General features: G+C 50.0%; 1 protein-coding gene and 1 non-coding gene across 3 annotated transcripts in view; both read left to right on the forward strand.

Moving 5' to 3' along the window:
• Positions 1 to 27,560, forward strand: part of CACNA1E (calcium voltage-gated channel subunit alpha1 E) — a 359,312-nt gene that overhangs the window by 320,077 nt on the left and 11,675 nt on the right. For both annotated transcript variants that reach the window (XM_066361678.1, XM_066361677.1), the window contains 11 exons: positions 3,276 to 3,359; positions 4,117 to 4,242; positions 7,223 to 7,288; positions 11,410 to 11,501; positions 12,090 to 12,255; positions 16,650 to 16,777; positions 22,119 to 22,215; positions 24,279 to 24,384; positions 25,236 to 25,343; positions 25,841 to 25,941; positions 26,472 to 26,578. In XM_066361678.1, coding sequence (XP_066217775.1) covers positions 3,276 to 3,359; positions 4,117 to 4,242; positions 7,223 to 7,288; positions 11,410 to 11,501; positions 12,090 to 12,255; positions 16,650 to 16,777; positions 22,119 to 22,215; positions 24,279 to 24,384; positions 25,236 to 25,343; positions 25,841 to 25,941; positions 26,472 to 26,578 — 1,181 coding nt within the window. The remainder of the gene's footprint in view (positions 1 to 3,275; positions 3,360 to 4,116; positions 4,243 to 7,222; positions 7,289 to 11,409; positions 11,502 to 12,089; positions 12,256 to 16,649; positions 16,778 to 22,118; positions 22,216 to 24,278; positions 24,385 to 25,235; positions 25,344 to 25,840; positions 25,942 to 26,471; positions 26,579 to 27,560) is intronic.
• Positions 17,613 to 17,688, forward strand: TRNAA-UGC (transfer RNA alanine (anticodon UGC)). The gene has a single exon. It is a non-coding gene; the product is annotated as a tRNA-Ala (tRNA).

Raw genomic sequence — 27,560 nt, forward strand, 5'->3', positions numbered from 1 at the left:
CCTAGTTTCCCTCTTCTCCTTAGTTACATGAAGAGTAATTTCTGCCCTTCCCCCAATATTTATTACTTAAGCTTACAAAAGCTAATAACTTCTGAAGTATGCGGCACGGGGAGGGAGAAGGGGAGGTGTGTGTGTTATGGAATTGGGTTTGGGAAGGGTTGCAATGAGGTTTTCTGGCATGAGCCTTCCTTTTCTTCTCAACTACTAATTATAATCAGCAAATTCTTGCACCTGCTCTCAAGAGTGTTGAGCAAACCTAGCCCGTTGCCTCAGTGTCCTATTGATATAAACAAAATAGTCCTCTCTGCCCCCGCCCCTGCTTCAGCGGTTACAGTCAGACTGGTGGGGTGCAGGAAAACCCACTTGACAGCTGTTTCACACTTCCTGAGTGTGTGAGCTTCCATTCCAAATTATAGACGTGTGTGGCTTTCCCGGCAAAAAGAGAAACTTCGCTTGTTATCCGAACAAGGGTCTGATAATTGGGAGTGCTGATTGTGGGGTTGCTTTTGCTCTCTAATCATTCTCTGAAAAGTCATTAATCTGATGGCTTGGGGAGGAGAGTTGAAGGAAACCCATTGCAGGTGGCCATATTGTTGTTTGCCTGACTCCCGTTTGAGTGTTTTGAGACTTGAGACGTGGGGAAATAAAAGAGTAAAAAGAAATTAGCACCAACAAAGATGCCTGGATAATACAGTCTAGCCCTGAGGGGGTGGGGTGGGAGTGCTGGGTGCCGGAGAAGTGGCACCACAGCGAAGAAAGTTTTCCTGTTCATCTTGATTACATGCATGCGACACTGTCTGTGACTTAAGTCCCTAATTACCTGTCTAATTATGGTGAATGCTGACCACATACTTACAAGCTTAACCGGATGATTCGACCCCAAAGCCTGCCTCCTTCCCACCCCCACCCCCACATTTCCATTCAAAGTCCCGAGGCATTGTCACACTATAAAAGGCACCACGAGTCCCAAGTCTGCCTTGACGTTGATCGGGTGCTCTAGGGTTTCAGAATGCCCTCCTAGGTCCTGTTGTGTCAGGTCTTCTCAATGACTCGGAAACAGCCATGGCAGGTGTCGTCATTGTCATTGTTGTTAGTTCAGATGAGGAAACTGAAGTTCAGAAAAAGTATATAGCTTTTTACAGATTGCATAATAAAAGGCAGTAGCATTGGAAAGTGTAATTGGGATAAAAGGAAGAAAATGAAAAAGAGGGAGAGAATGGACATACATTGGTTATCTATTAAATACCACGTGCTTTATATGTTATTCATTTTTGCTCAGATAGGCAGGTGTCTTCTTCCATGAATGGGCTAGGGCTCAGGAAGGTTGACTGCTGTGCCCAAGGTTGCTGAAAGGTAGCGCCAGCTCTCAGATCCCGGTCTGGCAGACCTGAAAGCCCGCCCACACTCTGCCCATCATAATCTAGAGCAGGGGTCTCAAACTCAACTCAGCATGTGGGCCGCAGAGCAAGATCACAGCCGTTCGGCGGGCCGCACTAGGTCTACAAAAGGCAACTGTTACACAACACTTTTCTCACTGCAGTTGAAAACAAAAAAAATCAGTACAACAAGCACAATCGTACATGCAGTTTACTCAGTGTCACAAAACGATCAGAAACTATAGTTCGCATCACAACTGCTGTTAACTAAGCTAATATCTAGCTAGGATGCTAGAAAAATGAAAAATACAAGTAGGCCCCTAGGCTTACTTAATTTTATCCAAAATATTTTGAACTTCGTGGATTAGTCTGCGGGCCGCACAAAATTGTTCGGCGGGCCGCATGCGGCCTGCGGGCCGCAAGTTTGAGACCCCTGATCTAGAGCCTGGACTGCACTGTGCTGCTCTCTACCATACTGGTTTGAAAAGCATCCTCTTGTGGAATCCAGGTCTGCCTCTGAGACCTAGATTTGCGTTCTCTCTGCTCTGTGGGAGCTATCCAAGAACTACGAAGTGTCCCCAAGCTGGGATAGGAAAGCCCTAAGAATAGAGGAGCTTGGAGACACACTTGGCCCCAGCTATAGAGCAGTAGCCATTCTTTATGGAAAGAGAGATTGTGCGGTTAGGTGCCTCCATCTCTCTGCATGCCTGGTAGGTGCATGCATGTGGCTTTCGAATCAGACAAGCCTCACTCTTCTCATTCATAATATGAGGATCGCAATAGCTACCTTACAGGTTTGGATATGTGTTGTGTGTATCCAACTAGCCAATATGCCCAAGGCATCTAGTCCTGAGTAGGTGTTCATCATCTGTAACTCCTCTCTCCCCACACTCCTTTTCTGTCTTCGTTGTCTGTCTCTCCCCACTCTCACTAACCCTGCCTCTCACTATTGTATGAACATAGGTATTGCTATGTACCTGTAGACTCCATGGGAGGAGTAAGTAAATGGAATGAATGCTCAGGGCCTGGCTTCATATCTGGCACACATAGGAAGGATTCAATGGTGCCAGTCATGGGGATGGGTGGGACATACTTCTGCAGTGCTCTGAGAGTCTCCTATGGGCAAGCAGGTGACTTTGGGAGACCCAAGTGTCTTGTGTCTTTTAAGGAATATCGTCCAATATCTATGTTGACCCGAGCCCTGGAGATGGGCGCGCAGCCCACTCTCTGTATTAGGTGGAGTGTTATCTGGTTGGTGGATTTTCTAGGTCCTTTATTTCTCCTCCATCTTCTTCAACCCACTCCTTTCATTACACCTCCCCGGAAGGTGTAGCAGAGCAGAGAAAGAGGAGAAGGAGTAAGTCTATTCACTGTATTGTGAATCAGCATCTGGTTTGAAAAGGCTCAGCAGAGTTAGAGGAGATTTCTGGCACATCTTTGACCTTTTGTCATTTAGGACATCTCTGTGGCTTTTATTAATAATTGAAAGTCTGAACTCTATAGGGTCACATGATACAATATGGCTAATTTGAAAAGTTACAATTGTAGAAAACCTTGAAGTAATATTGTAAATAATTTGTCTTGTGGGTGACAATGATCTTTCTTTTCTTGGACGTATGATGTTTCTTGGTCACAGATCTTTTTCTTACATAGGAGGTTTTTAGTGACACCTTTAATAACAAGGTTTTCAAATAGTGATGAAACTGCTTCCCAAATTAGCCCTGGTTAGAACTAGGAAACCAAAGCCAATGTTAGAATGAACTTGTATGTGAATTAACAAGTTTTGATTCCAAGTGACAACGAGATGTAATGAAAGATATCGTTTCTTCAGTTTTATTTTCTTTCTGCTTTTTTTCCTGCCCTTTATCTGATGCTCCCATGACTGAATTCACTTGGCAGAACTATTTTCGAGACACCTGGAATATCTTTGACTTCATCACCGTGATAGGCAGTATCACAGAAATCATTCTGACGGACAGCAAGGTGAATGACTCAGAGATCTCATCTTTAAACTTAACCCTAAAGTAGCATTAAAAAAAAAAGTCCTCTGCACATTCAGTCAATTTTTTTTACTCATTAAACCAAATGTGTAGCCCTCTGAGTGTGGGGAGTTCACTTCCTCACAACATTGGAGAGGGCCCTGGATCTCAGGGAAGCCTTGTTTCATTTACATGACCCAAATAGCCGACCCGGCATGGGGTTAGTGGGAGAAATAGAGGGCGCTGGAAGAGACCTACCGCACAGTCTGGGCTAGAGTCGTTAAGAGATACAAAAGAGGAGCAGTGTCTTTGCCCTCAAAGTTGTTAGACCTGAATTGCTTCCCTAAAATTGTTCATTCCAACAAAGACTTGGAGAGCCCATTGTAACGCTCTTTGAGTATTGGAGAGCCGCCATCTGCTGGAGGGATTGTTAGGGATTATTAGATCTGCTCTTTCAGGGCATCTAAGTGCAGAGTTAGGACCACTTGGAGATGACTGGAGAGGCCGGTTCTGTGTAACAAGGGCACCCTGCTGGGGTCCTTCCATCCCCTTCTCCCTGGGAATAGAAGGCAAGCCTGGGAAGGCTTAGAGAGAGGCTTCTCACCGGCCCATCAGCTAGAGATGGGGTTAAAAATAAAAGACAGAATTCGTGTCTTGTTTTATGATCTGGATGAGGGGTCGATACACTGATAGTAGTGCTTAGATTTTCTAAATAGTTATAACGTCCCTAATTCTATGTTTCCTTCTGTCTGGCCCGCCAGCTGGTGAACACCAGCGGCTTCAACATGAGCTTTCTGAAGCTCTTCCGGGCCGCCCGCCTCATCAAGCTGCTGCGGCAGGGCTACACCATCCGCATTCTGCTGTGGACCTTCGTGCAGTCCTTTAAGGTAAGAGGCACCCGCTGCTCCGCTCTGGGGGGGGGGGGGGGAGTGGCCCTGTCATAGCAGATGGCAAAACCAAGCAGCACAGCGTCATCACACAAGATCCTTCACCTCTGCAGCTGGTAGAATGGGTGTTTGTCAGAAGCACTAGAGAAACATGGCACAGCTCGGCCGGGCAGCAGTCGTCAGCATCTGTCTAACTGGATAGATTCTCATTCTAGTTATCTTTTCTGTCCACCGAGTCAAGGAGCATATCTTATGAGGTTTGCCGCCTCCCAAGGCATTTCAATCTCCCTTCCCCCCGAGCAATCCTGTCCATCTATAGAGCCAGCCACCTAGAGTCACACACCCTCTGCAGTTTTCAGGGACATGACAGTAGCTTAATTTCACATGACAGTTTTTCAAAGGACTCCTTGAGTTCTGTTTCCTAGCCAGATGACTCATACCAGTCCCACCGTGTCTTCCTCCGTGCGTGTCTCCTGGCCTGCTGAGTGCGTGGCATGCTAATGGTCACCTCTGTGTCCTGCATACGAACAGGAAGTCTGGCCAGATGACCACAGAGAGCTGCTTTTGAGCGATCACGTGGGGTTGTACAGAGGTGTATGTGTAACGAAACATAACTGAAAAACCAAGACCTTGAGACCCACTTTGGTGGCCGAGACTTCCAGTAAAAGAAGTTTCCCAAACGACTATCTTCATGCTGTAGTAAATACCATCATCAGTTCTGTCTAAGGTGCTGGGAACCTTCACTGCTGTTGAAATGCCTGCTGTTTTCCTCTTATAAAAACCGGCCTCTCCCAGGATGTGGTCTAAAAATAAGTTTGATGCTGTTAAGTGATATGAAGAAATCTCAGAGTTGTCTTCTTTATTTTAATTATTTATATATTTTAATGACAAATTGTAACAAAGAAGGGGAACCAGTGAATGCACAGCTCCTCAGTATTCAGAAAGGGCGTCCACCCCACGCCCTCATCGCTGAGTCACTTCTCCGTCAAGGACCTGCGGGTGTCAGATGTGAGACGCGGTGTAAGGCTGTTCAGGCCCCTACGAGCAACCTTGACATTTTTACCGTATCCAGCGTAATTGTTTGATGTGATAGCTCCCACAGAGGCCTTCGGAAAACCATTTTTCAAAAGCTAAATGGCAGAGGAGAAATCGCAAGAATTTACCATACAAGTCTCGGGTGAATTTGGATTTAGAATTTGAAACCGGATGCTCTTAAAACCATTTTTTAGAGATCTGCCCAACAAGCAACCATTGTTCCCGAGTCTCTTAAGACATAATGTGTCAGCCTGTCATATTATCATGATCACCAGATCTCTGTAAAACTGGATACGATCGAGGGCAAAGAAAAAGCACGTCAAAAATTGATGGCCAAATGGTTGGCTTATTTCAGTGAATATACAGAGAAGACAGGTGAATCTGCCTCCAGGTACCACTGTGATGGATAGGTTTTTTGGACCAGTCCTGGGACACAGCATGGAAGTTGTTTTCTTAATGTTGGCATAACAAAGGCTGTCTCTGCAAAGACACAGCAGGAGCCGCACAATATAAACAGCATGGCACTGCCTCTCCACAGCGCCACCCCAGCCCTGAGCTCCCGGTCAGTTCTCCACCACCCACCTGTACTCAGTTCTTCCCTCCTTTTCTTTATTCTGTGTTGGCATTTACAACGTGAGAAGAAAGGAGATTGGAGATCAATCTTTGGTCCTCTCCCTGGAGCTGGGGATAGGGAAAGAGGAGCTAGGGACTGGAGCCATTGGTGGAGAAGGCAGAAGGTTAGCCTGGAAGGGGATAGAAGGTGGCCGCACCCAGGTGGCAAGAAACCTGCCCCCCTATGCTCTCCTTTTCAGCAGAGAGAGTCTCCCTACAACCCCTCAAAATGCAGCATTCCGCCCACAGATCTTGGGAGTGAGCACTTCATTGGAGAGGGGATTCTCCCACCAACTTTTATCCTTTATTCACATTACAAAAGTCTCCCAGGACTCTCCATTTGGTGAGATCTGTTGGTGAGCCTCGCTCGGCTCATGCCGTCTGGAAGCCTGTAATTGATCTCCTGGGCTGGGCGCTGTCCGCACTGAAGGCAGACGGGCAACACAGAGTTGCACCGTCTTCCCTGTGCTTACTGGACGACAAAGAAGAGGGATTTCCATTTCAGCTCTGAGATCAACCCAGAATTGCAGTGCCCACCCTGGCCCCCGAACCAAACTGCCCTATGTCTGCATGCCCCCAGCTACCTGGGGCAGTTTCCGGCCTTACATCTATCTCCTGGCCTGGCCCCCTTCATGCCATAATTGAAACGTTATCCCAAGTGGCAGTTAGCTCGCCTGGTGTGGGATTTTCTGCCACCTGGTTTCATGGCGGGGCTTTGAGGTGTCTGACACCCACAAGGGTTTGGGGGAAATTTTTCCTGACACACATGGAAATGTCAGGAGGCTAAAACTTTGGGGAAAAATGTTTTATCAGTGGATGAAGGATCCTTCTAGAAACTGACAAATAAGGGAGACCCCAGCATTTGAGTTTATGTCCGGATACTCCTAGGGGCTTCGCACTGAGCGAGGGAGTGGGAAGAGGTAAGGTGAGGATGGGAGCCAGAGTTGGACTCTTGCTGGGTAATTTGCATCACAATTGCCCACGTTATTAATATTCCACGTGCAAAGTGGGATGAGTCCCTGGCCCAGGAGGTTCTCCCAGCTCACCCTGGGGTCCTGGGCCGTACTTATGTGTGAGGGAGCATTCTTGACAGAAGGTAAATTACAAGCCTACCTGTGGCCAACAGTTTCCACATCTGGAATATACAGAGGATGTGGCCATTGGCAAAGTATGGCACCCCAAAACGGGACATCCCCAGGGCACCCAGCGCCCTAGAGAGCCCCGCGTGAGCCAGCCTCCGGGCAGGAGTTGCTGCACGCCTGTGACTGCACGTCGTTGAGCCTGACAGCTGCCTGCCTCTGAGTTTGTGGTCACATCTCTGCTTTCCTTTCAGGCCCTCCCCTACGTCTGCCTGTTGATCGCCATGCTTTTCTTCATCTACGCCATCATTGGGATGCAGGTGAGCTGGCGGATGCAGGGCCCGGAGGGGATGGTTGTTGCCCAGGCTGTCTCTGCCTGAGCAGCCCGCGGTCTTGTTGCGGTGTGAGTGTGACCTTTGCAATTTCCCATGTGCTGGCTTTCCCGCTCAGGTTGCCCGGGTCTTCAGGGTGTTCCGGGCCAGGGGCTTCACCTGAGGTTGTGAGACCATGGCGAGGACTTAGGAGCAGCTGGACTTCTGTGGGGGCAACGATGAAACCCCATCAAAGGTGGCCCCAGTGTTCTTAGCCAGGGGGTCCCCATGAGGTGGAGGAGGGGCCAAGGCTCCTGCTGACACATTGCTCGGAAGCTCACGTATTGGAGCTAAGCTTCCGAGGAGGTCAGATGGTTGTTCAGTATACAGCGACACAAAATACCTCTGAGTTGATGAATGGCTGAGACTTACGCCCTTCAGCTGCGTCATTGGGAACAATGCCTATCGTTCCTGGCAGCGTGCCAAACCCCTAGACCCAGAGTCACATTCCCACTAATTCCTCTCAAAGGGCCACGCACCTCGCTGGCCAGCTCTCTTGGGTTACCGTGTCCTTTCCAGTTTGAGAATGGACAATTAGGGGTCAGGTTCCCACCTGGATATTTATGCAGAAAATGCCAAAGGTTCTTCCAAGGGCAACTGTCATTTATAGTGGGTGGGCTCCTACCGCCAGCAAACAGCAGCACAGCCCATGGACCTCCCAGCTGGATACATGGGCTTTCTGCTTGCCTCAGGGAGGCTAACCTTCAGGCTTAGAGGTGTGGAGACTAAGCCCCAGCATGGAACTTCAGCCGAGTGCAGTCAGGCAGTTGGGCCCCCTTTGGACGGCCAGCTGTCTTCTCCGTGGTACCGCCATCTGGAGCCGTTGGACGCGCCTTCCAGGCTTGCGGCGTCAGCAGCCCCTGCCTGGGCGTATCGGAAAGGCTCTGCGTTTTGCTCCTCTCTCTCGCCTGCATTTCTTTATTTTGTTCTCCTTCTAACCCCATTACTGGAGAGTTTTGTTCTCCAAATATACGATAGGATGTCTAGTGTCAAAAAGTGTGAGACTTGGTTGAAAAATAATGAGTTCTTCTTCACAAAGGATATTTCAGTAGAGCGTTAATGATGATGTCCAGGGTGTGTTATAAGCTGAATCCCAGAGAACTTGGAGATTGGCTTGATGACTTCTATTAAGTCCCTTCAAACTCTCAAATATTCAATTCTAGCCTTAAAATGTTCCTGCACAGCCAAATAGAATGATTAAGTTCTTTTTTTGCTTATGCTTTAAAATACCTCCTTTTTCATTTTCAAGCAAAATAAAGTGGAATTACACCATCTCCAACACTAACTGGTTATTAATACTATTGATAATGATGGTAATGCTGTTTACCATTACTTGAGTTCCTGAGTGTGCCAGACACTATACCAGCGGTTCTCAACCTGTGGGTCGTGACCCCTGTGTTTTGGTCATTCGACCCCCGCCGGGGTCGCGACCCACAGGTTGAGAACCACAGCACTATACTAATGTATGTTCTTACCCCTCCATGTATGTATGCATGTACATGAGAGAGAGAGAGAGAGAGAGAGAGAGAGAGAGAGATACAAAGCTTCTAACTAGAAAGGTTGCATCTCACATTGTCATAACAAAGCAGAGGGATCCATAAAAACAAAGGCCAAAGGGCAGTAGACAAAGTGTTAGAGAGATAAATGGCAACAAGTTGTCTCTATGAGAAGGACTGTTATTCTGAACTTTCAAAGTCACCTTGGAAGAAGAGAGAGCTTTGCAGAGGAATCTGGACGTGAAAGGAAGGAGTAACTTGCTGGGTGTGGAAAAGTGCTCAGGGGCTATAGGTCCCTGGAGGTGAGGTTTTCTGCCTTAGCTCCACCACTGACCAGCTGTGCAAACTTGGTCCAGTCACTGAATCTCTCTGGGCTTCATATCCTCACCTATACAGTAGATGAGTTGGATAGATAGTTCTAGAGGTTCTTCCTAGTTCTAAAGTTCTGCGATTCCAAGTGAAAATGGATTTCAGCTTGTACCTTTAGTAAGTTTTCTGATAGGTCTCAGTATCTCATTTTACTTTTCTGTACTCATTTGATATAGGAGATTTGGGTTAGTGATAAGAACTAAGTGAAAGCTAAAAATAAAAAGGTGAAAATATTTTAAAGACCACCCTCACATTAAATACACAGTTTTGAAAATTTTCTTGGAGTGCATTCAATATAAGCTTTGGTTTCTTTGGCTATTACACACATACCTCATGCAGAATCCCAGCCTGCCCTTTAACTATATAGTTCATGATTGGAGATGGTGTTTGAGAAAGTCATAATGATGGCAACCAAGGATGGCTTCAGGCAGGGGTCCCCAAACATTTTACACAGGGGGCCAGTTCACTGTCCCTCAGACTGTTGGAGGGCCAGACTATAAAAAAAATACTATAAACGAATCCCTATGCACACTGCACATATCTTATTTTAAAGTAAAAAACAAAACGAGAACAAATACAATATTTAAAATAAAGAATGAATACATTTAAATCAACAAACTGACCAATATTTCAATGGGAACTATGGACCTGCTTTTGGCTAATGAGATGGTCAATGTGCTCCTTTCACTGACCACCAATGAAAGAGGTGCCCTTTCCGGAAGTGTGGTGGGGGCCGGATAAATGGCCTCAGGGAGCTGCATGTGGCCCGCGGGCCATAGTTTGAGGACCCCTGGCTTCAGGTATGTCATAGGGAGAAAATACACCAAGTTTAGTGTATGTGATGAATGAGGGATAAATCATGGGTTCTGAACCAAGAGGGTGCAAAGAGAGAAGGCTGTGTGAACACGGGCAAGGGGACCTGACTGTTTCCTTCTGGGGCTTCCAGAATTAGTTTTGGTGGTTTGGGATTTTTTCGCTTGCTGTTCTTTGTCTCTCTGGGGCCCTCTACCTCCTTACCTTCCTCCTTCCCCACTTCCCCAGTGCTGCTGAGCCTGCCCCCTCCATTCTCCCCGAGAGACAAGTAGTATTTGGGTTTTGGAAAATCAACGTTAAGAACAAATTCCCAAAGCAGGTGTCCGTGGGAGTTATATGAGCAAAAAAGCTGGGGGCAGAGATTGTTCCTGAATTGCACATTCTGAAAACTGTTAGGGGGAAAAGATGTTGCATTGAGCATATTTTAGATCAATGGAAACGTATTAAATATAGGCTGCAATTCGTCTCAAAAGGCTGGAAAAGTGACCTGTGAGCCCTCAGTTGTACAAACAGTGACCTGCAAGAATAGGTTGTGATGTTGGAAACACGGGTGAGGAGGAGAGTGCACATGGGAGGACACCGTGCACAGCCAGAGATACTTGGGTCAACCTTGGCTCCAGGCAGCTCTGTGTTTGAGAGTTCATCACTGTCTGCGGATAAAGATCTCTGGGTCCCCACCCCTTTTTTTTTCATGTGAACTTGCATGGTAACCCCATTCTAAGTCCAATGACCACTAGTGGATTAGTAAACTCGCTCTGTAGCCAGATCTGCCCAAATCCATTTCCTTTGTCTTCTTCAAAGCATCCAGGTGTCCTGACTTTCTTCGTTCTGTCAGCCTGGACTTTCTGTGTGGGTGCCCATTCTCATGGACTATAGTTTACAGACAAGGCAGCCTGATATTTGACTCTCTGGATAGGGACATGCCCAGGGAAGATACAGATACCCTTCTCTGACCTAAACTGCTTGTGAATTTCAGGGCAGCAACTTCCCAAGCCATAAATCCCAGCCTTCTGCGAGACAGATGCTCACATTGTTACTTCCTGAGACAGGCAGAGAGGGGTAGTTCCTTCCCTGACTCCTGTTACGAGTGATGACTTTCACAGACAGCTTGGGTACCGTGGTGAGTGCCATGGTGACAGGTACCACAGAAATAAAAAGACCCAATGAGGTGTGGGCCAAACCACATACAGGCAGAATGATTTCAAAAGATCTTGCCTTATATGGTCTTCTCTTTACTCCTGCTTAGCAGGCCAAGAGCATGCAGTGCATTGGCCTCTCTGGGTAAGGCCATCAGAATGGGGCGCGCATGTGGTTTTGCCAATCCTACGTCTAATATCGCTGTGCTGAGTGCATCTCACAGCTCAGTAATGCTCATTGGTTTTTCTCCACAAGGTATTTGGAAACATAAAACTAGACGAAGAGAGTCACATCAACCGGCACAACAACTTCCGGAGTTTCTTCGGGTCCCTCATGCTACTCTTCAGGTACCTGGATGCGTTACTATGGTAGCTGGAGCCTCCTGCCAAGGGGACATAGTTGGTCCTCTCCTCTCCCATCCCCTCTGTCTCTTCATCCCACTCGCTGAGCTCCTGTCGGGATTACAGTGGAGTCAGGGCAGGGGCGGGGCGGAGGCCAAGTCTCCGCAGAACCGCCAGGTGACACTGGAAAGTTTCCTCCACATCTTTGCCTCAGTAGTTAATTTGCAAGTTGCAGCTTCAGCACGTCCTTCAGGGCTCTGAGAGGGGGGAAGGCAAGGATAGTTGCTTGCAGATCAGATTCCATGTCCGGCCTGAAGCCTTGGATGGCCAGATTGGTGTGGCGTCCTAGAAAGTACCACCACAGTCAGCAGAGAGTCTTCCAAAAACAGCGAAGCAGTGGGTGAGGTGGCAGGACCCGAGACACCTCGTGGGCACCCTCCGTCTGCGGATGGAGAGCCTCGAGCACCGCAGGTGCCAAGTGAACCCGTCGGGCCTCCGGCAAGAGGAAAGGAAGGGCGGATTGGGAGAGAGGGGCAAGCAGGGGGCAGGACATGCAGACCTGCTGCTAATGCCCGGACTGTGCCCTGGGCTCAGGAGTGCCACGGGGGAGGCCTGGCAGGAGATCATGCTGTCCTGCCTCGGGGAGAAGGGCTGCGAGCCTGACACCACGGCGCCCTCGGGGCAGAGCGAGAACGAACGCTGCGGCACCGACCTGGCCTACGTCTACTTCGTCTCCTTCATCTTCTTCTGCTCCTTCCTGGTGAGTCACAGCGTGCTCCTGCCCACGCCAGCCCAGCCCCACCCCTCTGGTACACAGTCACAGGAGGGTTCCTCTGGGGAGGGGCACACACGTCCCCCTGCTCACGTGGAAAACTAGGTTCTTCTCAAGAGAACTCTTGGAGGCCAGAGTGCCTCTCAGACTCCCAGTGGGTGACTGCCCAGGCCTGAGGGAAGCCTTTGCCGCCTCCCGGGAAGGATTGCTGCCAGAAGGGGTGGGGGTGAGGGTCAGCGAATAGAGCCGTGAACGTTGTGACCCACGGTGAGTCCTTTCTTTCTCTTCTGGCCCTCGGACATTTTATAAGGAAGGCCCAGATTGTCTTCTCTCTTTCTCTCTCTCTGGAGACCTTCAAACTGTTTGAGAAAAGTACCTCGAAACTATAAGGCAGTAGCATCAATAAGAATAAGATTGATGATAATATGCAATGTAATCGATGTGATTCTTATGTTGTTATGTTTGCTGACAGTTGGCCAGCTTGATGACAGGCAAAGGTACGATTGCTTCAGGCATTAGGAAATGTTGAGTACTATCTGTGGAGCACAGCTACTTATAGAATAGTGAGAAGCCCTAGGTGCCACTTGCATTCTTTCTTTGGGAGAAAGCATGACTCAGCATGCCAGCATCCAGAAACCTCAACACTGCATAACCAGACAAGTGCAGAGACAGAATGATGATTGAGGTGTTACTGCCAAGTCCATCACAGGGTCAGTCCAGTGTCTCTGGCCTCCCCAATGTCCTTTAGTTCAGCGTCATTGCTAATGGCACTGGCTGTTCAAAAATCTAAAACTAAAGCCATGTCTCTGAAAGTGGCCAATTTCACAGCCGTACAGCAAAAAGTGAACTTTCATCCAGGCATTTCTATGTCTAAAGTGACCCTAAGGGGACTTGCCACATATCCAGCTCTCAGGTGAGGGCAAGTGGCTTGCAAGTTGACTAAGGGTGACAGCAGGTAGTGCACACAGAGGGAATTAAATGCTACATCAGTCGCCCATGCCGAGTTCTGGGCTTTGCTGCTGTTGTAGCTTCCGTAGGGTGGGATGGAAGACAACTTGAGATTAAGTGTATTTGCATGGTGAGTGGATCCGTGTATTTCGATGCATGCCCTACAGAAGGTTTTAAAGTGAAACACACACACAAACAGTATTCTATTTAGAAATATGGAAGTAGACTGTATAATAAAAATAACTGAAAAGCAATTTAGATTGATGTTCATTGGGAGTTTTAGGTTGATTCATTCACATGCTCAGCACACGTGTACTGGGTGACTATTAAAGGGCTAGGCACTGGGCCCTGGCCGGTTGGCTCAGCGGTAGAGCGTCGGCCTGGCGTGCGGGGGACCCGGAGTTCGATTCCCGGCCAGGGCACATAGAAGAAGCGCCTATTTGCTTCTCCACCCCCCCCCCTTCCTCTCTGTCTCTCTCTTCCCCTCCCGCAGCCGAGGCTCCATTGGAGCAAAGATGGCCCGGGCGCTGGGGATGGCTTCTTGGCCTCTGCCCCAGGCGCTAGAGTGGCTCTGGTAGCGGCAGAGCGACACCCCGGAGGGGCAGAGCATCGCCCCCTGGTGGGCAGAGCATCGCCCCCTGGTGGGCGTGCCGGGTGGATCCCGGTCGGGCGCATGCGGGAGTCTGTCTGACTGTCTCTCCCCGTTTCCAGCTTCAGATTTTAAATTTAATAAAAAAAAAATGAAAAAAAAATAAAATAAAGGGCTAGGCACTGGGGAAAGCTGAGTTAGGGTCCCTTTGTCACCTACAGCTGAAGAGGGAAAGGCAGACAGGGGTCTCGGCGCTGCTGGATGGGGTGCAATGGGGCGTGTAAAACAACATGTAGACATCTCGGTTTTAACCTACATGGTGTAAGTGTTTAATAATAAATATTTTAAAAGAAACCAGAGATATAACTGGAAAATTAATTAGAGACTATAAAGGTACTGTTGGAATTCTGAGATGGACGGTGCTGCATAATTCACATTAATGTTATTTTTAAAGAGGCTATATTCAGTCCGAGATCTGCTTTCAAAGCTCCGAGACTGACTTTGTGACCTTGGGCAAGTCACATAGCTCCTCAGCTCAAAGCAGCCGTCTGGAAAGGTTTACTGATGGGCTGTGATGTGCTGGGCTGTGTACTTCGAACTAGGAATGCCAATGTGTGAGGAAGCACTTCTGTCCTTGAAGGGCGGATGGCCATGAGAGCTGCCTCGTGCAAAGTCAGAGCAAGCTTTAAAACAAATAATGGGTGTGAGTGTGCACACCATTATACAAGACTATGCAAATGTAAAGCAGTAACAAATACTTGAGGTTTTCATTAACAGGAATAATAGGGACCAAGAAAGGAGTGTCCAAGGTATGTGTGGATACACAGAAACCCCTTTATAATCCATGCAGCCACGGACTGTGGCTCCAGTCTCAGTGGCAGGAAGGCAGGCCCATGCTAGGGTCAGGTTTAGCTGCCTGAGACAGAACTCCCTGAATGGCAGTGGCTTAAGCAAGAGGGATGTTGATTAACCTTGAACACCAGTGAACTCTGGAGGGAGGCAGCCCGGTAGCGTTTGTGCTAGCTCCACAGAGTGATGAGTGCCCAGACTCTCTCTGCTCCTTTACCTCCAGGAATGTCCCTCATCCTCATGATTGTAGACCTCCAGGCGTATTCTAGGTGGAGGGAGAGAGGAAGGGAGGAAGCCTGTCCTCTACTACCCAGCCACTTCACCTGGAGTCAGCAACAGAGTCCACTGGTCTCTATCAGGCAGGACTCTTTCATTTGCAAATGACACAAAGCCCCGCTACATCTGGCCAAACAAAAAAAGGGATTTTATAGGCACATGGCAATGAGGAGTCCTTGGGCAGGGCAGGCTTAAGCAAGCTTGATCTGGGGCTGCTATGACATCAGCAGGACCAGGGGTTTCTTGTTTTCTATTCATAGCTCCCTTGCTCCAGGCTCTTCCATGGGAGTTCTTTCCTCAAACACCCCCAGCGTCTGTCTCCAAGGCGCCTGCAGCAGTCTTGGTACATTCGAGACCAACAGGGAAGAAGTATTTTGCCCTGAAGGGTCAATACCATCTTACTGGCCTTGATTGGCTCACCAGTCACTGTGGCCCAGCAGAATGGGATTTAATGACTGGGTGAAGCCTGGGCCCCAGGTGGTACCCCACTGAACCATATTAACTAGGAACAGGTGAGCGGTGCATCCCCCAAAGGGCAGAAGTGCGGTCCACGGGCGCTGGGCACCCAAGAATCAACAAAATAATGCCGTTCACTGTGGCCACCTCATCCTGTCAATTCTGCTTCCTTTAACTGTCTCCTCGGTGCTGCTGTCCTGCCACTGGCTGGGGTCAGGGCACTGCTGCCAGGGCTTCTTCTGCATGCGAATATCGCTCCCCATCTCTCTCCCAGTCTAGCCCCCTTCGGTGGTCCCCCTTGCTGCACAATCTAGACCAGAGGTCAGCACACCACAGCCCACCGGCCAGGCCGTTTACCGCCTGTGTTTGTAAGGCCCCTGAGCGAACAACGGTTCTTACATTCTTAAATGATTGAGGAAGCAAGTCAGAGGATGAGTAATATTTCATGACGAGAAAATTATGTGAAATTCAGATCCACACTCCTGTCTGTTCCCACCGTAACCTGCATATGCAGGTTTTCCTGGCTCTTTTTAAACAAACAAAAAATCTGTAACATTTGTGTGTTTGCAATATGTCACCGTCTTTACTCAATACTAAATAAGTCTGTAAGAATACTCAAGGGAGAACATTGAGTGGATGTCTGCTGGGCTTGAAGCGATGTAGGCCTGGGACTCGGTCTCTGGATAAGAACCATCTCCCCTCTCCCCAGCACCTGGTTCTCTGTTTGGAATACAGTAGGTGGACAATAAATGTTGCACAAGTAAGTGGGAGAACAGGGTCTTGGAAGCCGCTCAAGAGCTTTAAACAGCTTCACGTTGGCACACAGTAAGCCAGGCAGTCAGCACTGAGACGTCCTACCAGTTCTGTTGGCTCCTCTGGGGGCACAAGGGTAGGGGTGGGGTGGAAAGGAGGTGGCTCTCAGCCTTGACTTCCTCCAGCCTTCCAGCCTGTTGTCGCTGCTGCTCCCTCTGCTGCTACAGTAACAGTTAAATGCCTGGAGCAGATATCAGAAGCGAAAAGCAACTATTGGAGTACTTTGCAGACAGAAAGTGGCATAGGACACTGAAATAATGCAGATTGCACAATGAAATGTGTGGCACAGATAATGTAAAGGTGGCGCCTTCAGCAAGATCAACAGCGCTCTGCGTCAGGACCTTCCGCCATACAGACTTTTACAGATTTTTAAATGTCAGTGTGCCTCGATGCCTGTTTTTCTGCTTTTACTTTCTCCTAACTCTCCAACTCTTCTTCTTGTGCCCTCCAGATGCTCAACCTGTTTGTGGCCGTCATCATGGACAACTTTGAGTACCTGACTCGGGACTCGTCCATCCTGGGGCCGCACCACCTGGACGAGTTTGTCCGCGTCTGGGCAGAATACGACCGAGCCGCATGGTGAGTAGGCTGCCTGGCCACCCCCTGGGGCCTGTATGGGGGCGCCTCTCGAGTTCTCAAGGCGGAGGTCGGCATTAGAGCCACCCAAATGCTTGCTGGTGACCCAGAGAGAGGAGATTCCTCTCGGTTGTGGCCCAGTGGAGGGGCTGAGTCCTCTGCGCGGCTCCGGGGTCAGAGACGCAGCTTCTTTCTCTCCCTCCCCCTGCTCCTTCCTTCTATGACAGGCTCCCCTTTTCTGTGCCAGTCACATCACTGTCCTCGTACCCCAGAGTATTCGGGCTCAGCCCCTGAAGGAGCTTCCTATAATCCCCTCTTTTCCTGCCTGATGGTTGAGTCATGGGGGGGGGGGGGGGGTGCAAGGCTTTTCTGGGCCAGTCGGACATCTGGCCACCACGGTCAGTGACAGTAGAGTCTGATTTCTCTCATCCCTCTCAAAAGATACAGTTTGAGATAACTGAAATTTTTTATATATATATAAATATAAAACAAGCATGTTGCCCTTCTAACTGATTTCTTAAACACTTGTGGATTTTTATTTCATGAAACTGAATTAAATGTCAGGAATTTGTGGGTATCACTGTGCCCCACCCCAGGTCTCTCTCAATGTCCAATACCTCTGCAGGGAGTTGTGCCCTCTGGGCTTTAAAGCAGGGGTTAGCAGCAACAACCCCTGGGCTAAATGTGGCCGGGTGCCTGTCTTTGCAAATAATGTTATAATGGAACACAGACTTACTCATTCATTTGTGGGTTGTCCAAGGCTGTTGTCACATGACACAGCAGACCTGGGTAGTCGTGATAGAGGCAGTATGGCCCTCAAATTCAAAATCATTTACTGGCTCTGGCCGGTTGGCTCAGTGGTAGAGCGTCGGCCTTGCGTGCAGGAGTCCTGGGTTCGATTCCCAGCCAGGGCACATAGGAGAAGCGCCCCTCCCCCTCTCCTTCCTCTGTTTCTCTCTTCCCCTCCCGTAGCCAAGGCTCCATTGGAGCAGAGATTGCCCGGGCGCTGAGGATGGCTCTGTGGCCTCTGCCTCAGGCACTGGAATGGCTCTGGTTGCAGCAGAACAACACCCCAAGATGGGCAGAGCATCGCCCCCTGGTGGGTGTGCCGGGTGGATCCCAGTCGGGCGCATGCGGGAGTCTGTCTGACTGCCTCCCCGTTTCCAACTTCAGAGAAATACAAAAAAAAGAAAAAAAATCATTTACTCTCTGAGCTTGATGGGAAAAGCTTGCTGGTCCCTGCTTTAGAGTTCGAAGACAACATTTTGGCCCTCGTGGTTGAAGACGGGTGAGAGTTCCGAGTGCTCACTCCCCGGGTTCTTCTCTGTCCCATGTCACTTTAGCTTGAGGGTCTTATCCCACTCATTTCTCCATTCTGGGCCCCCTCTGAAAGTACTACAAGAAATGCCATCCTTCACGGAATGGACCCTGTTGCTTCCACCTGGAACCCCTTTATAATCTGAGACTCTTCTCCAAATCTATCCTTCCGTGAGGCTGTTGAACTTGGGTCACTGCTTTACAGGTTAGAACTGTGAATCAAAAATTCCTCTTATCCCTCAGTCATTAGTAGTGACTCAGGGCTCCGAGTTCTCTAAATCCTTTCCTGTTACAGTGGCTGAGCAATAGCTTTTACTTTCTGGGCTTACTTTCTAGTAGACAGGCTACTTAGAGAGCACTGGGCGGGCTGGCTGTCAGAGGGGGGTGCAGCCAGGCCGGCATCTGTCAGCTTCATGGCTTTAGACAAGGACCTGCACCGCTCGGAGCTCCCTCCTCTGTAAAACGGTAGTAATGGTACCAACCTTGAAGGCTGGTTGGGAGGATTAGATTAAATTGCGTGTGTAATTGTTGTTATCATTGACAGTAACCATGTGAGAAAGTGACTGAAAAGCATGGAAAGATGGTCAGTAAAGTATGGATGGCCACAAGATTGGGAACCTGAGGGAGGAGAAACCAATGACTAGCAGAGGAGTCCCCTGCTCCCCTGGCCTCTGTCAGGTGTCCTTGGCTGTCAGAAACCCCAACTTCCTGTGGTTTCATATTACCTTGGGCCCCAAATGCCATGTGCATCAAACATGTCCCTCCCCATTCATACCAGCCGCTGGGAAGAAGCAGTTCCATGAGGACGACTCATGAGGCTTAGACGCATGCGCTGTGAGAGCAAAAAGAAAAAAGAGACCCTCTTCCGTTGGCTTTGAGATTCACAGCACAACTCGTTAGAGTTTCCTCGTTGGTCCTGTCTGTGAGAAGGGGGAGGGACTAACAAAGATACAGTGAAGCAGTGTTTCAAAATGAAGACTGGCACAGGTTGTGAAGACCATCAGCTTAGAGACAGCAGCACAAGCTCATCCATGTCCCTATCCCAATAAGAAAACAGGAAAACAAGTGGTTCAAGTAACTTCCTCTCAAGAGTTAAAAGAGACTTGGAAGTACTGAGGAGCTGCTGTTGGGAAGAGGAAAAATCAACACCCAGGTCAAGAACAGGCTAGGAGGAGTGAAGCTTGGGTCAAGCCCAGGTCTCCACACGGCTGCTGGTGAGGACTGGTGCTCAGAGCGGGAGACCCTGGTTCATACCGGGATGTGTCCAGGCCCCTCTGCACCAAATGCTTTAGCTACTGAAAACGAATCAGTTGTTGATTCTGTCCATTCCACAGAAACTGAGAACTCTCCAGCAGGCTCGGGGGGAAAGGGGCTGGTGAGATAGATCTTACAGTTCCTGGAATTCGAACTGGTGAAGACCAAGCTGCCTGGGGGCCTGGCAGTCAGTGGCGTGGAGCTGGGGAGAGAAGCTCTGTCTGAGTGCAGACCCAGGTGGGCTCCCTGAGCGGAGAAGAGCTTGCCCAAGCTCCACGCAGGGCGGATCTGCCACACGGGGAAGCACAGCCCTTTACAGCTTCCCTTGTGCCAACTGTGCTCTGTGCTCATTAGCCTCACGGGAAACGTGTCTCTGACAGTCCGCAGAAAGGCGCCTGCTCCCTCTCCGCCCGACAAGTGGCTCTGAGGAGCTGGCTGCCGGCCGGCCAGCCGTGTCTGTGAAAAACAAACAATTCTGCCGTCCACTTCACGGCAGCCTGGCATCTGCTTGTGACTGTGGTCAGAGCATTTGGGAATGGGTGGGCTTTGTTCTTCCAGGCCTCTCCCGAGCTGGGGTCCATCTTCTGCACCTGGCCAGGTGTTGGCCAGATAGGTCTCAGGATGCGCTCGGTCGCCAGGCAGTCCCTTTGGGCATTAGATGGGCTCGATTGCCTTAGAAAAGTGGGGTCAGTTCAGTTCGCCAGATGACGCTTTGCTGGTGCTTTCCGTGCTCAGTCTCTCCTGGTCTGGCGGTGCTGGGCCCAGCCACGCCCTTCGTGGCTAAGCTGTTTCTTTCCCACAGTCTCTGAGTGTCCTATTAACCCACTTCTGCTTCCTTTCCAGTGGCAGGATCCCGTATAAGGATATGTACAAATTAGTGCGGGTCATCTCGCCGCCTCTGGGCCTGGGAGAGAACTGCCCCTACAGGGTGGCTTGCAAGGTTTGCCTCCCAGTCCCCAGCCGCGACTGGCGGTGGGGTGCCACCTGGAACCCCTCCTCTCTGTTCTGCTCCACCACCACCGCACCACATGAGGGAACCTTCATGTCGCTTTCCTTTGAGTTTAAAGAGGTCCCAACCCTCCCAGAACCAGCAGCTGTTACATTAGGAAGAAGGGCACGTTGGTGTTTTTGGGGGGTGGGGGTGGGGAGGGGAGGAAAAAAAAGGCTTAATAGCAAAGGCCAGTTGGACCTCTCACTTTCTTTCCATGCACGCACTCATTCGTGCGTGGACACACATCCTCTGTTTCCACTCTACTGTAATCTATAGATCTAACCAGAGGGGCCTCTCCCGCCTACAATACAGAAATCTGTTTTGAAAAAGCAGAGAGTTCTGTTTTACCCTCCCTGGAGACAGACACGCCTCCTTTTAGCAAAGGTACAGCATCGTCCCATATGTCCCATAATGTCACCAGGTGTGATTTAGTCACCCTACCTCTGCCCGCCCTTCAGCTCCTGGACCCTTGGCCTGAAGCAATTATGAACTCTACAGGAAGGAAAGGAGGTGAGAAACGAGCAGTAGAGCAGGAGGTGAGAGCAGATAAAAGAAGACCGCTGGGAGGGGGGTGGAAGAATTGAATAGCTCAGAGGGGCTAGGAAGGTGGCAGTAGAGGATGCAGGGCTCCTGCACATTTCTTGCCTCAGAGTCCTGCCATATACTGTTGAGGAGGCCGAGGGAGTCTGCTGGCTTGTGAAACCAAGGACATGTTCAAGGGCATCTAGAACCTCCCTCTCCAATTCGGCCAGACTCCTGGGGACTCGACCATCCCAGTGGCTCTGCCCAGCTGCTGTCCAAGGCCAAGCCCCCTAGATAAGGAAGCCTCTCCCTGCGCTGCAGAGGGGAGCGCAGGCTCCCTGGGGCAGCTCCCTGGGGCACAGCACAGGCAGCTGGAAGACAGGCCCAGGCAGGTGCCAACCTGGGCCCCAGGCAGGAGCTGGCCTGGAAGGGTGACGCAGTGATTCCCATAGGCGGGAGGCCAAACAGCTGCCTCTGCTGAGACTCTTTAAACTTGACCCTGGTGACACCTGCAGCCGCATGAGGGGAGAGCAGGGGAGGGCAGCATGGCATGCAAGGGCGCTCTTCCTCCTCCTGGCTTTGTTTCTCGTGTCCCCAGCATGCCATCGCCCTGGGACATGTTGGGGAGTCAAGAGCACTCTTCCTCGCAGAGCCAGGTGGAAGCAACGGGCGACTCTGACCACAGCCACAGCCCGCCACGCTCACGTCACCGCCTCCTGCTGCGCACACGGCTCAGAGGGGGATACACGGCCTCCCGCCTGTGGGTTCAGAGCAGGAGAGGCCCGACTTCCTGGCCAGTGCCTGGAAACTTGAACCCACAGCCGGAACGCCATCTATCTGGTTTATACCGCTCGCACACAGCCCTGGGAATGGAAAGCAAGCTTGTGTGGTGTGAGGGACAATGGCGTGGACAGGGACGCAGGGTGGCGCTCACCCCGGAGGCGCAGACGGACGAGGCCCTCCGTGGCAGTGCGCACGCGCAGCAGAGGGACCGCAGGTTACCGCCAGCGTTCCCGGGTCTGTGTGGGGCTGATATAAATCCACACCAGGATGGAGTCACCTGTATGATCTGCCTTGATTAACAGGTTTCCTATTCTTTTCCTGTTTGTCCATTTTGTTTTGTTTTCCTCTCCTGTTTTCCGTATGACCTGTCTGTTTTGTTTCGGCTCTTCTGGGAATGCCTGTTCTCCTACCCGTCTGCATCCTCCTCCCCGCCACCTCCCCTGCTCTGCCCCCCACCCGCCACCCCTTCATGAGCAGTGGCCGCATCCATTACACTGAGATGTATGAAATGCTGACTCTCATGTCACCTCCGCTAGGCCTCGGCAAGAGATGTCCCTCCAAAGTGGCGTATAAGGTAGACCACCCCTTCCTTTGTTCTGGGCTAGAGACCAACAGAAAGTGGGACCCAGCGGTGGGGAGGCCCAACCGTGGGGAGGAAGCCGGGCTTGGGGGGCGGTGGCGGAGGGGAGCAAGGCAGAAAGAAATGAGGAGGCCGAAGGGTCAGGAAGGTTCACGGAAGGGTGACGTCCCGAAACGATGCCAAGGATGGTTTGCCATAGTATTCAATGTGGGCTTTGTTGTGTGTTAGTCTGTGTTTAACAACAATCGTGTGGCTTCTTGTGAGTGGGTTCCTAGAAAGGAAGTGTTCAGTAGCATGTGTGCTTCTAGAGGAGGCAGAGTGGTGGCCTGCAGGGGACCCACAGCAAAACAGCTATCTGAGCATATTAAAAAAAGAAAGAAAAAAAAGCACCTTCAATCCGATAAGCTAAGGTAATGCAGAAATTCCTGTAAACGTGGTTCAAGAAAAAAAATTTTTAGGAGGAAAACTCTTTAACAAATTTCTTCCTCCGGGACATAGAAAGGACGGTGGTATGGTTCCTTCTAGGTGGCAGAAAAAAAGAGGAACATGACTTCTATCCCATGATGTCTGATAAAGGATGCAGTTCCCTGCAGCTCCCTTTCCCCACTAGCCCAGCCACCCGCTTCTCTGGGCAGTACAAGGGAGAGGCTGACAATGGGCCATGTTGCATTCAGGTTTAGATTTCCCTTCTTGGCATGAACGAGTGATGGGTGGATTCCCCCTGGTTTGCACAGAGCAGCGTTGTCCATTGGAAATCACCTGCCACTCAGGTGCTCAAGAGCTTTGAAGCCTGAGCTGCTTTTCTCCATAATTGGTCAGTTACTCCGAACTCCTTTGGTGTTGAGACTGACCCAGAACTCTGGAGCTCTTTTATTCATTAGGACTACTGCTTAGCAGTGTTGCCACTCCTCTGGAAGCTGAAGGAAGTGGGAGAGAGATGGAACACGGATTCAAACAAGAAACTGGCTTAACTTCCTGAGACACCACAGCTGTAGAATCACGTTAGGCAAAATGTCCCAATGGAGTCTTAGAGAGCCTGCTTTGGAAAGAGACACAGCCCTCCCTGCAGGGCTGGTGGTCCTTCCAGAGGCCTTTTTCCTGTTACTCCAAGCTGTCTAGCTCCAGGGAACATCTCGTTGGAACGGGGGCCGTTAGGGATCTTCACCCACCCCAGCACATGGCTCCCCATGCACAGCTTAGAGGCTGGCTTCTTTTTGCTCAGGATGGCCACATCCAAAAATACCAGGGGGTGGGGATGTGGCCCTGAGCTCTCTGAATTTCTGGGATGGCCCCTGGTAAGGGAAAGAGTGTTGGGATTGGAGGAAATGTTGAAAGAATTTCCAAAAGCAAGATACTCTCCGGAAAGTGGATCTGGCCATTTCAGTGTGACCCCTTCCTTTGCGCGAGGGGAACGCGGCCTGCCCACTCTGCTCCTGCCGTGGTCACCCTTCTCTCATTCTGTCTGCTCTGCTCCCTCTCTCCTGTCACCCCGACCCTGTTTGCATCCCCTTCCCCATTCTGCTCCACCTCATCCATCGGATAAGTTGGACTTCTGCATGTTTAGTCACGTGCTGGCAAATTCCATGTTTTAAAGACTCAAAAAGGGGGCATCAGGATGTATCCTTCAAGTCAGATGAGCAGAGTTTCCCCCCTCGCTGTCTTTGCCTGAGCCTTGGGGGTGTTTGCGGGGCAAGGGGGAGCACAGGGCAGCCGTGACGGGGAGTGGAGCCCCCTCCCCGAGCTGACTCCTTTCCCTGAGCCGCTCTGGAAATCCCTGTCCCTGTAAAAGACATTCTCAGGACTGTGGAGGAAGGAGTCCTCCAGAGTGACTTGTCCCCCTTCCCTTGGAATTTGGCATCATTCCCTAGGGAAAAAAATACCCCCAACCACAGCCAGCCAGCCTCCAGTAGCGGAGGGAGAGCAGCTGGGGAGAGGGTGGGATCCTTGCCCTTCTTTTTTGTCTCTGCATTTGACCTCTGCACTTGCCTTCCCCTCACACCAAGGTTGCTTTTGATATGTTTTCCCTCTGGGCTGTTTCTTTTCTCTCTCTGGCACAGAGGTTGGTCCTGATGAATATGCCAGTGGCCGAGGACATGACAGTCCACTTCACCTCCACCCTGATGGCTCTGATCCGGACAGCCCTGGACATCAAAATTGCCAAAGGTGAGCTCAAGGAGGAAAAAGTGATTTCAGAGCAGCACCTGCAGGGTGGTGTGGGTCAGATGTGTTCGGACTGTGTCATCCTTCTAACAGTGCAGTGACCTGGAGTTCGGATAGTAGGGTCTTCCTTGCAGCTCTGAGATTCAGTAACCACAACATCGCTCATGTCCTCTTGGCAAAATGAAAGGTTTGCTCATCACCATGGCTCCTTTCTGCTTTAATAGTACATGGCCCTCGGTGTCCAGCACATTGTGGGCGTTTTAGACATGTGTGCTTATTGAACAAATGAGTGTTCATTTTGTCCTTTTTTTATGTGGTACCTTGAACATCTTGGGAGGCTTCGGTGGCAGGTGCTGTCATGGCGGCACTTGGTTCCTCTGATTTTTTAACTCAGTGATTTAGGAGAGAAAAGATTTACTGCTTCCCGATGAACCTTCAGCCTTCTTGCTCTTGCCTGATCCAAATCCTTTTTAAAATCAGGTCACTCCGAACGCAGAGTTGGAGTCGCTGGAAGAATTGATGTCCGCTTAATGAGGCGGGGGAGGCTCCCGGGTGGCTTTCCATTTTCCCCTCTGACATACTGAGCATCTGGGAGGATTTTCCAGTGAATGAGGAAGCTGATCTTGGTCTCAGGGCCTCAGATCTCTGTGGCAGGATCTCCCCGAATTATTGAAAACGGGTGTCAGATCGTATGTTCTGCTTCTTCAGCAGAAAGACCCAGATCGCGAGATCGAGTGCCCCTAAGTACCAGGATTCCCCCTTGAGAATATGAGGAGCCAAGCTGGTTCAGTTCCTACTCCCTCCATCTTCATTTCCGTGTCCGTGCTGTTGGTTAGTAACTTATCTCATTCTAGGTGGTGCTGACAGGCAGCAGCTTGACTCAGAGCTCCAGAAGGAGACCCTGGCCATCTGGCCTCACCTGTCCCAGAAGATGCTAGATCTGCTTGTGCCAATGCCCAAAGGTATGACATCTCTCCTGGGAGTCCTTGTCACAGTGGGCCCAGCGTGCCCAGGCCACATCCTTTTTTGGAGGGGGTGAGTGGGAGACAGAGTGATCAAGGAGGTAAGGGAAACTTGTTCTTGTATCCTTAGGAAACAAAAGTTCCTTTTGCCATTATTAATGGAAAACATTTTCTCACTAGGGTGTGTGGGTGAAAGTTTTGGGGTGCATAGCTCTCTCCCTTCCCATCATACTGTGCAGCAGACCCTCATGCGGGTGGGAAAAGGATGTTATTATCAGAGATGGAAATCCAGACTAGTGGAGGTGATGCTTAGTAATGCCCTCATGCTCCTTGAGTGGCTGTGGAAGCTCCCTGAGGAGACAGAGGTCCTGTTCACTCTGTATCCTCAGTGCCTGGTGCACACCTGCTTCAAAGGGCGGAGCACAGAGCTTTAGAGGTGTCCTGACTCCCCCACCTGCCTTCTCCCCTGACCCTTCCATGCCACCTTTGTGTTTCAGCCTCTGACCTGACTGTGGGCAAAATCTATGCAGCGATGATGATCATGGACTACTACAAACAGAGTAAGGTGAAGAAGCAGAGGCAACAGCTGGAGGAACAGGTGAAGGTCACTGACAGTGTATGGGGGGCGGGGTGGATCCTGAGTCACAGGGGGGCCCCTGTGGGGACAGGCCTGTGCATCCCCCGGGCTGCAGGGTCCAGGAACTTTCTAGGGTCAGGGGATTCATACTCCAGTGGGTCAAAGGTTAAAATAGTCAAACAAGCCTGATCAGGCAGTGGTGCAGTGAATATAGAGTGTTGGACTGGGACGCGGAGGACCCAGGTTCAGAACCCCGAGGTCTCCAGCTTGAGCACAGGCTCAACTGGCTTGAACAAAGCTCACCAGCTTGAGCAAGGGGTCACCCAGTCTGCTGTAGCCCCCCAGTCAAGGCACATATGAGAAATAATCAAATGAGAAACTAAGGTGCTGCAACGAAGAATTGATGCTTTTCATCTCTCTCCTTTCTTCTGTCTGTCCCTCTCTTTGTCACAAAAGAAATAAAAAAGCCAAACAAGCTGTCCACCGTGCTATTTTACCCAAGTAAATTGTATTTTCACCCAATCATTTGAGTCCCTTGTTTTCTAACACAGAAAAATGCACCCATGTTCCAGCGCATGGAGCCCTCGTCTCTGCCTCAGGAGATCATCGCCAATGCCAAAGCCCTCCCCTATCTGCAGCAGGACCCCGTGTCCGGCCTGTGAGTAAGACCAGAGGGCCCACGGCTCTCCTGTTCGTGTTCTGTCACTCGTGCGAGCATGCTGGCCCGGAAACCCGTTGCCCAGGAACACCTGTGCAGTAACACTAACTCTTTCTCAGAGGTTGAGAAGATAGGGTGGGGTGGGATCAAACCACGCATGTGTAGTACTGGGGCCAGCTCCAGAGACAGCACTGGGAATGCACAAGGAAGGAAGGGTGGAGAGGAGCATCACCACTTTAAAAATGAAGAAGCTGGAGTTTGAGAGGTTAAATCAGTGACCCAAAGCCATATGGCTTGTGGGAAGCTGAACGGGAATTAAGGCATTTATTTTCAATTCTAGAATCTTCTCACTACATTATATGTGAAATGAACAAAAGGAAGCTTAAATCAGGCCAAAAAAAAATTTATTTTCTGTTTTGGCAGTGGAAACAAAACTCAAGGAATTTGCTGGTTCTTTTGAATTGCAGCCTTAGCCCCAATTTGGTCATAAATGCTCGCATATACACCTTATTATCACCTTATATTATAACAAGCGTGTACTGAGTAGCAGAGGGCACGAAGTCCCTCTACCCAGAGGAAATGAGCTTTTGTGATTGGGTTTACCCCAGTCCTAGCTCTCAAAGAACCAATAATCACTGTCACAACCTCAGTAATTATCGGGTGATTGAATCGAGGTCTCGGGAGTGAGACCTCTGTCCGAATGCCATTTAGAATCTCTCACACCATTAATTTCTTTCTGCCTGTGGTGTTGGGGACCTGTTTTTGAGAAGCATCATTTTCAGAGGTCACAATCCAACACATTTGGAAGAAAAGGCCCAGTGTCATGACCAAGGCCACCAGTCATTTTAAAAAAATGTGATAAGGTAGCAAGATGTAGATTCTCCTGTCTACAAAAAACAAGGTCGATGTTTCTCTTTGATCTGTGCAGGAAGGAGAGTGCAGAGTGAGACCACTGCTTAGGAAGGATTTAGTGTTTTTTTCA

The sequence above is a fragment of the Saccopteryx leptura genome, chromosome 2 (assembly GCF_036850995.1).
Source record: "Saccopteryx leptura isolate mSacLep1 chromosome 2, mSacLep1_pri_phased_curated, whole genome shotgun sequence".
Taxonomy (NCBI): Eukaryota; Metazoa; Chordata; class Mammalia; order Chiroptera; family Emballonuridae; genus Saccopteryx; species Saccopteryx leptura.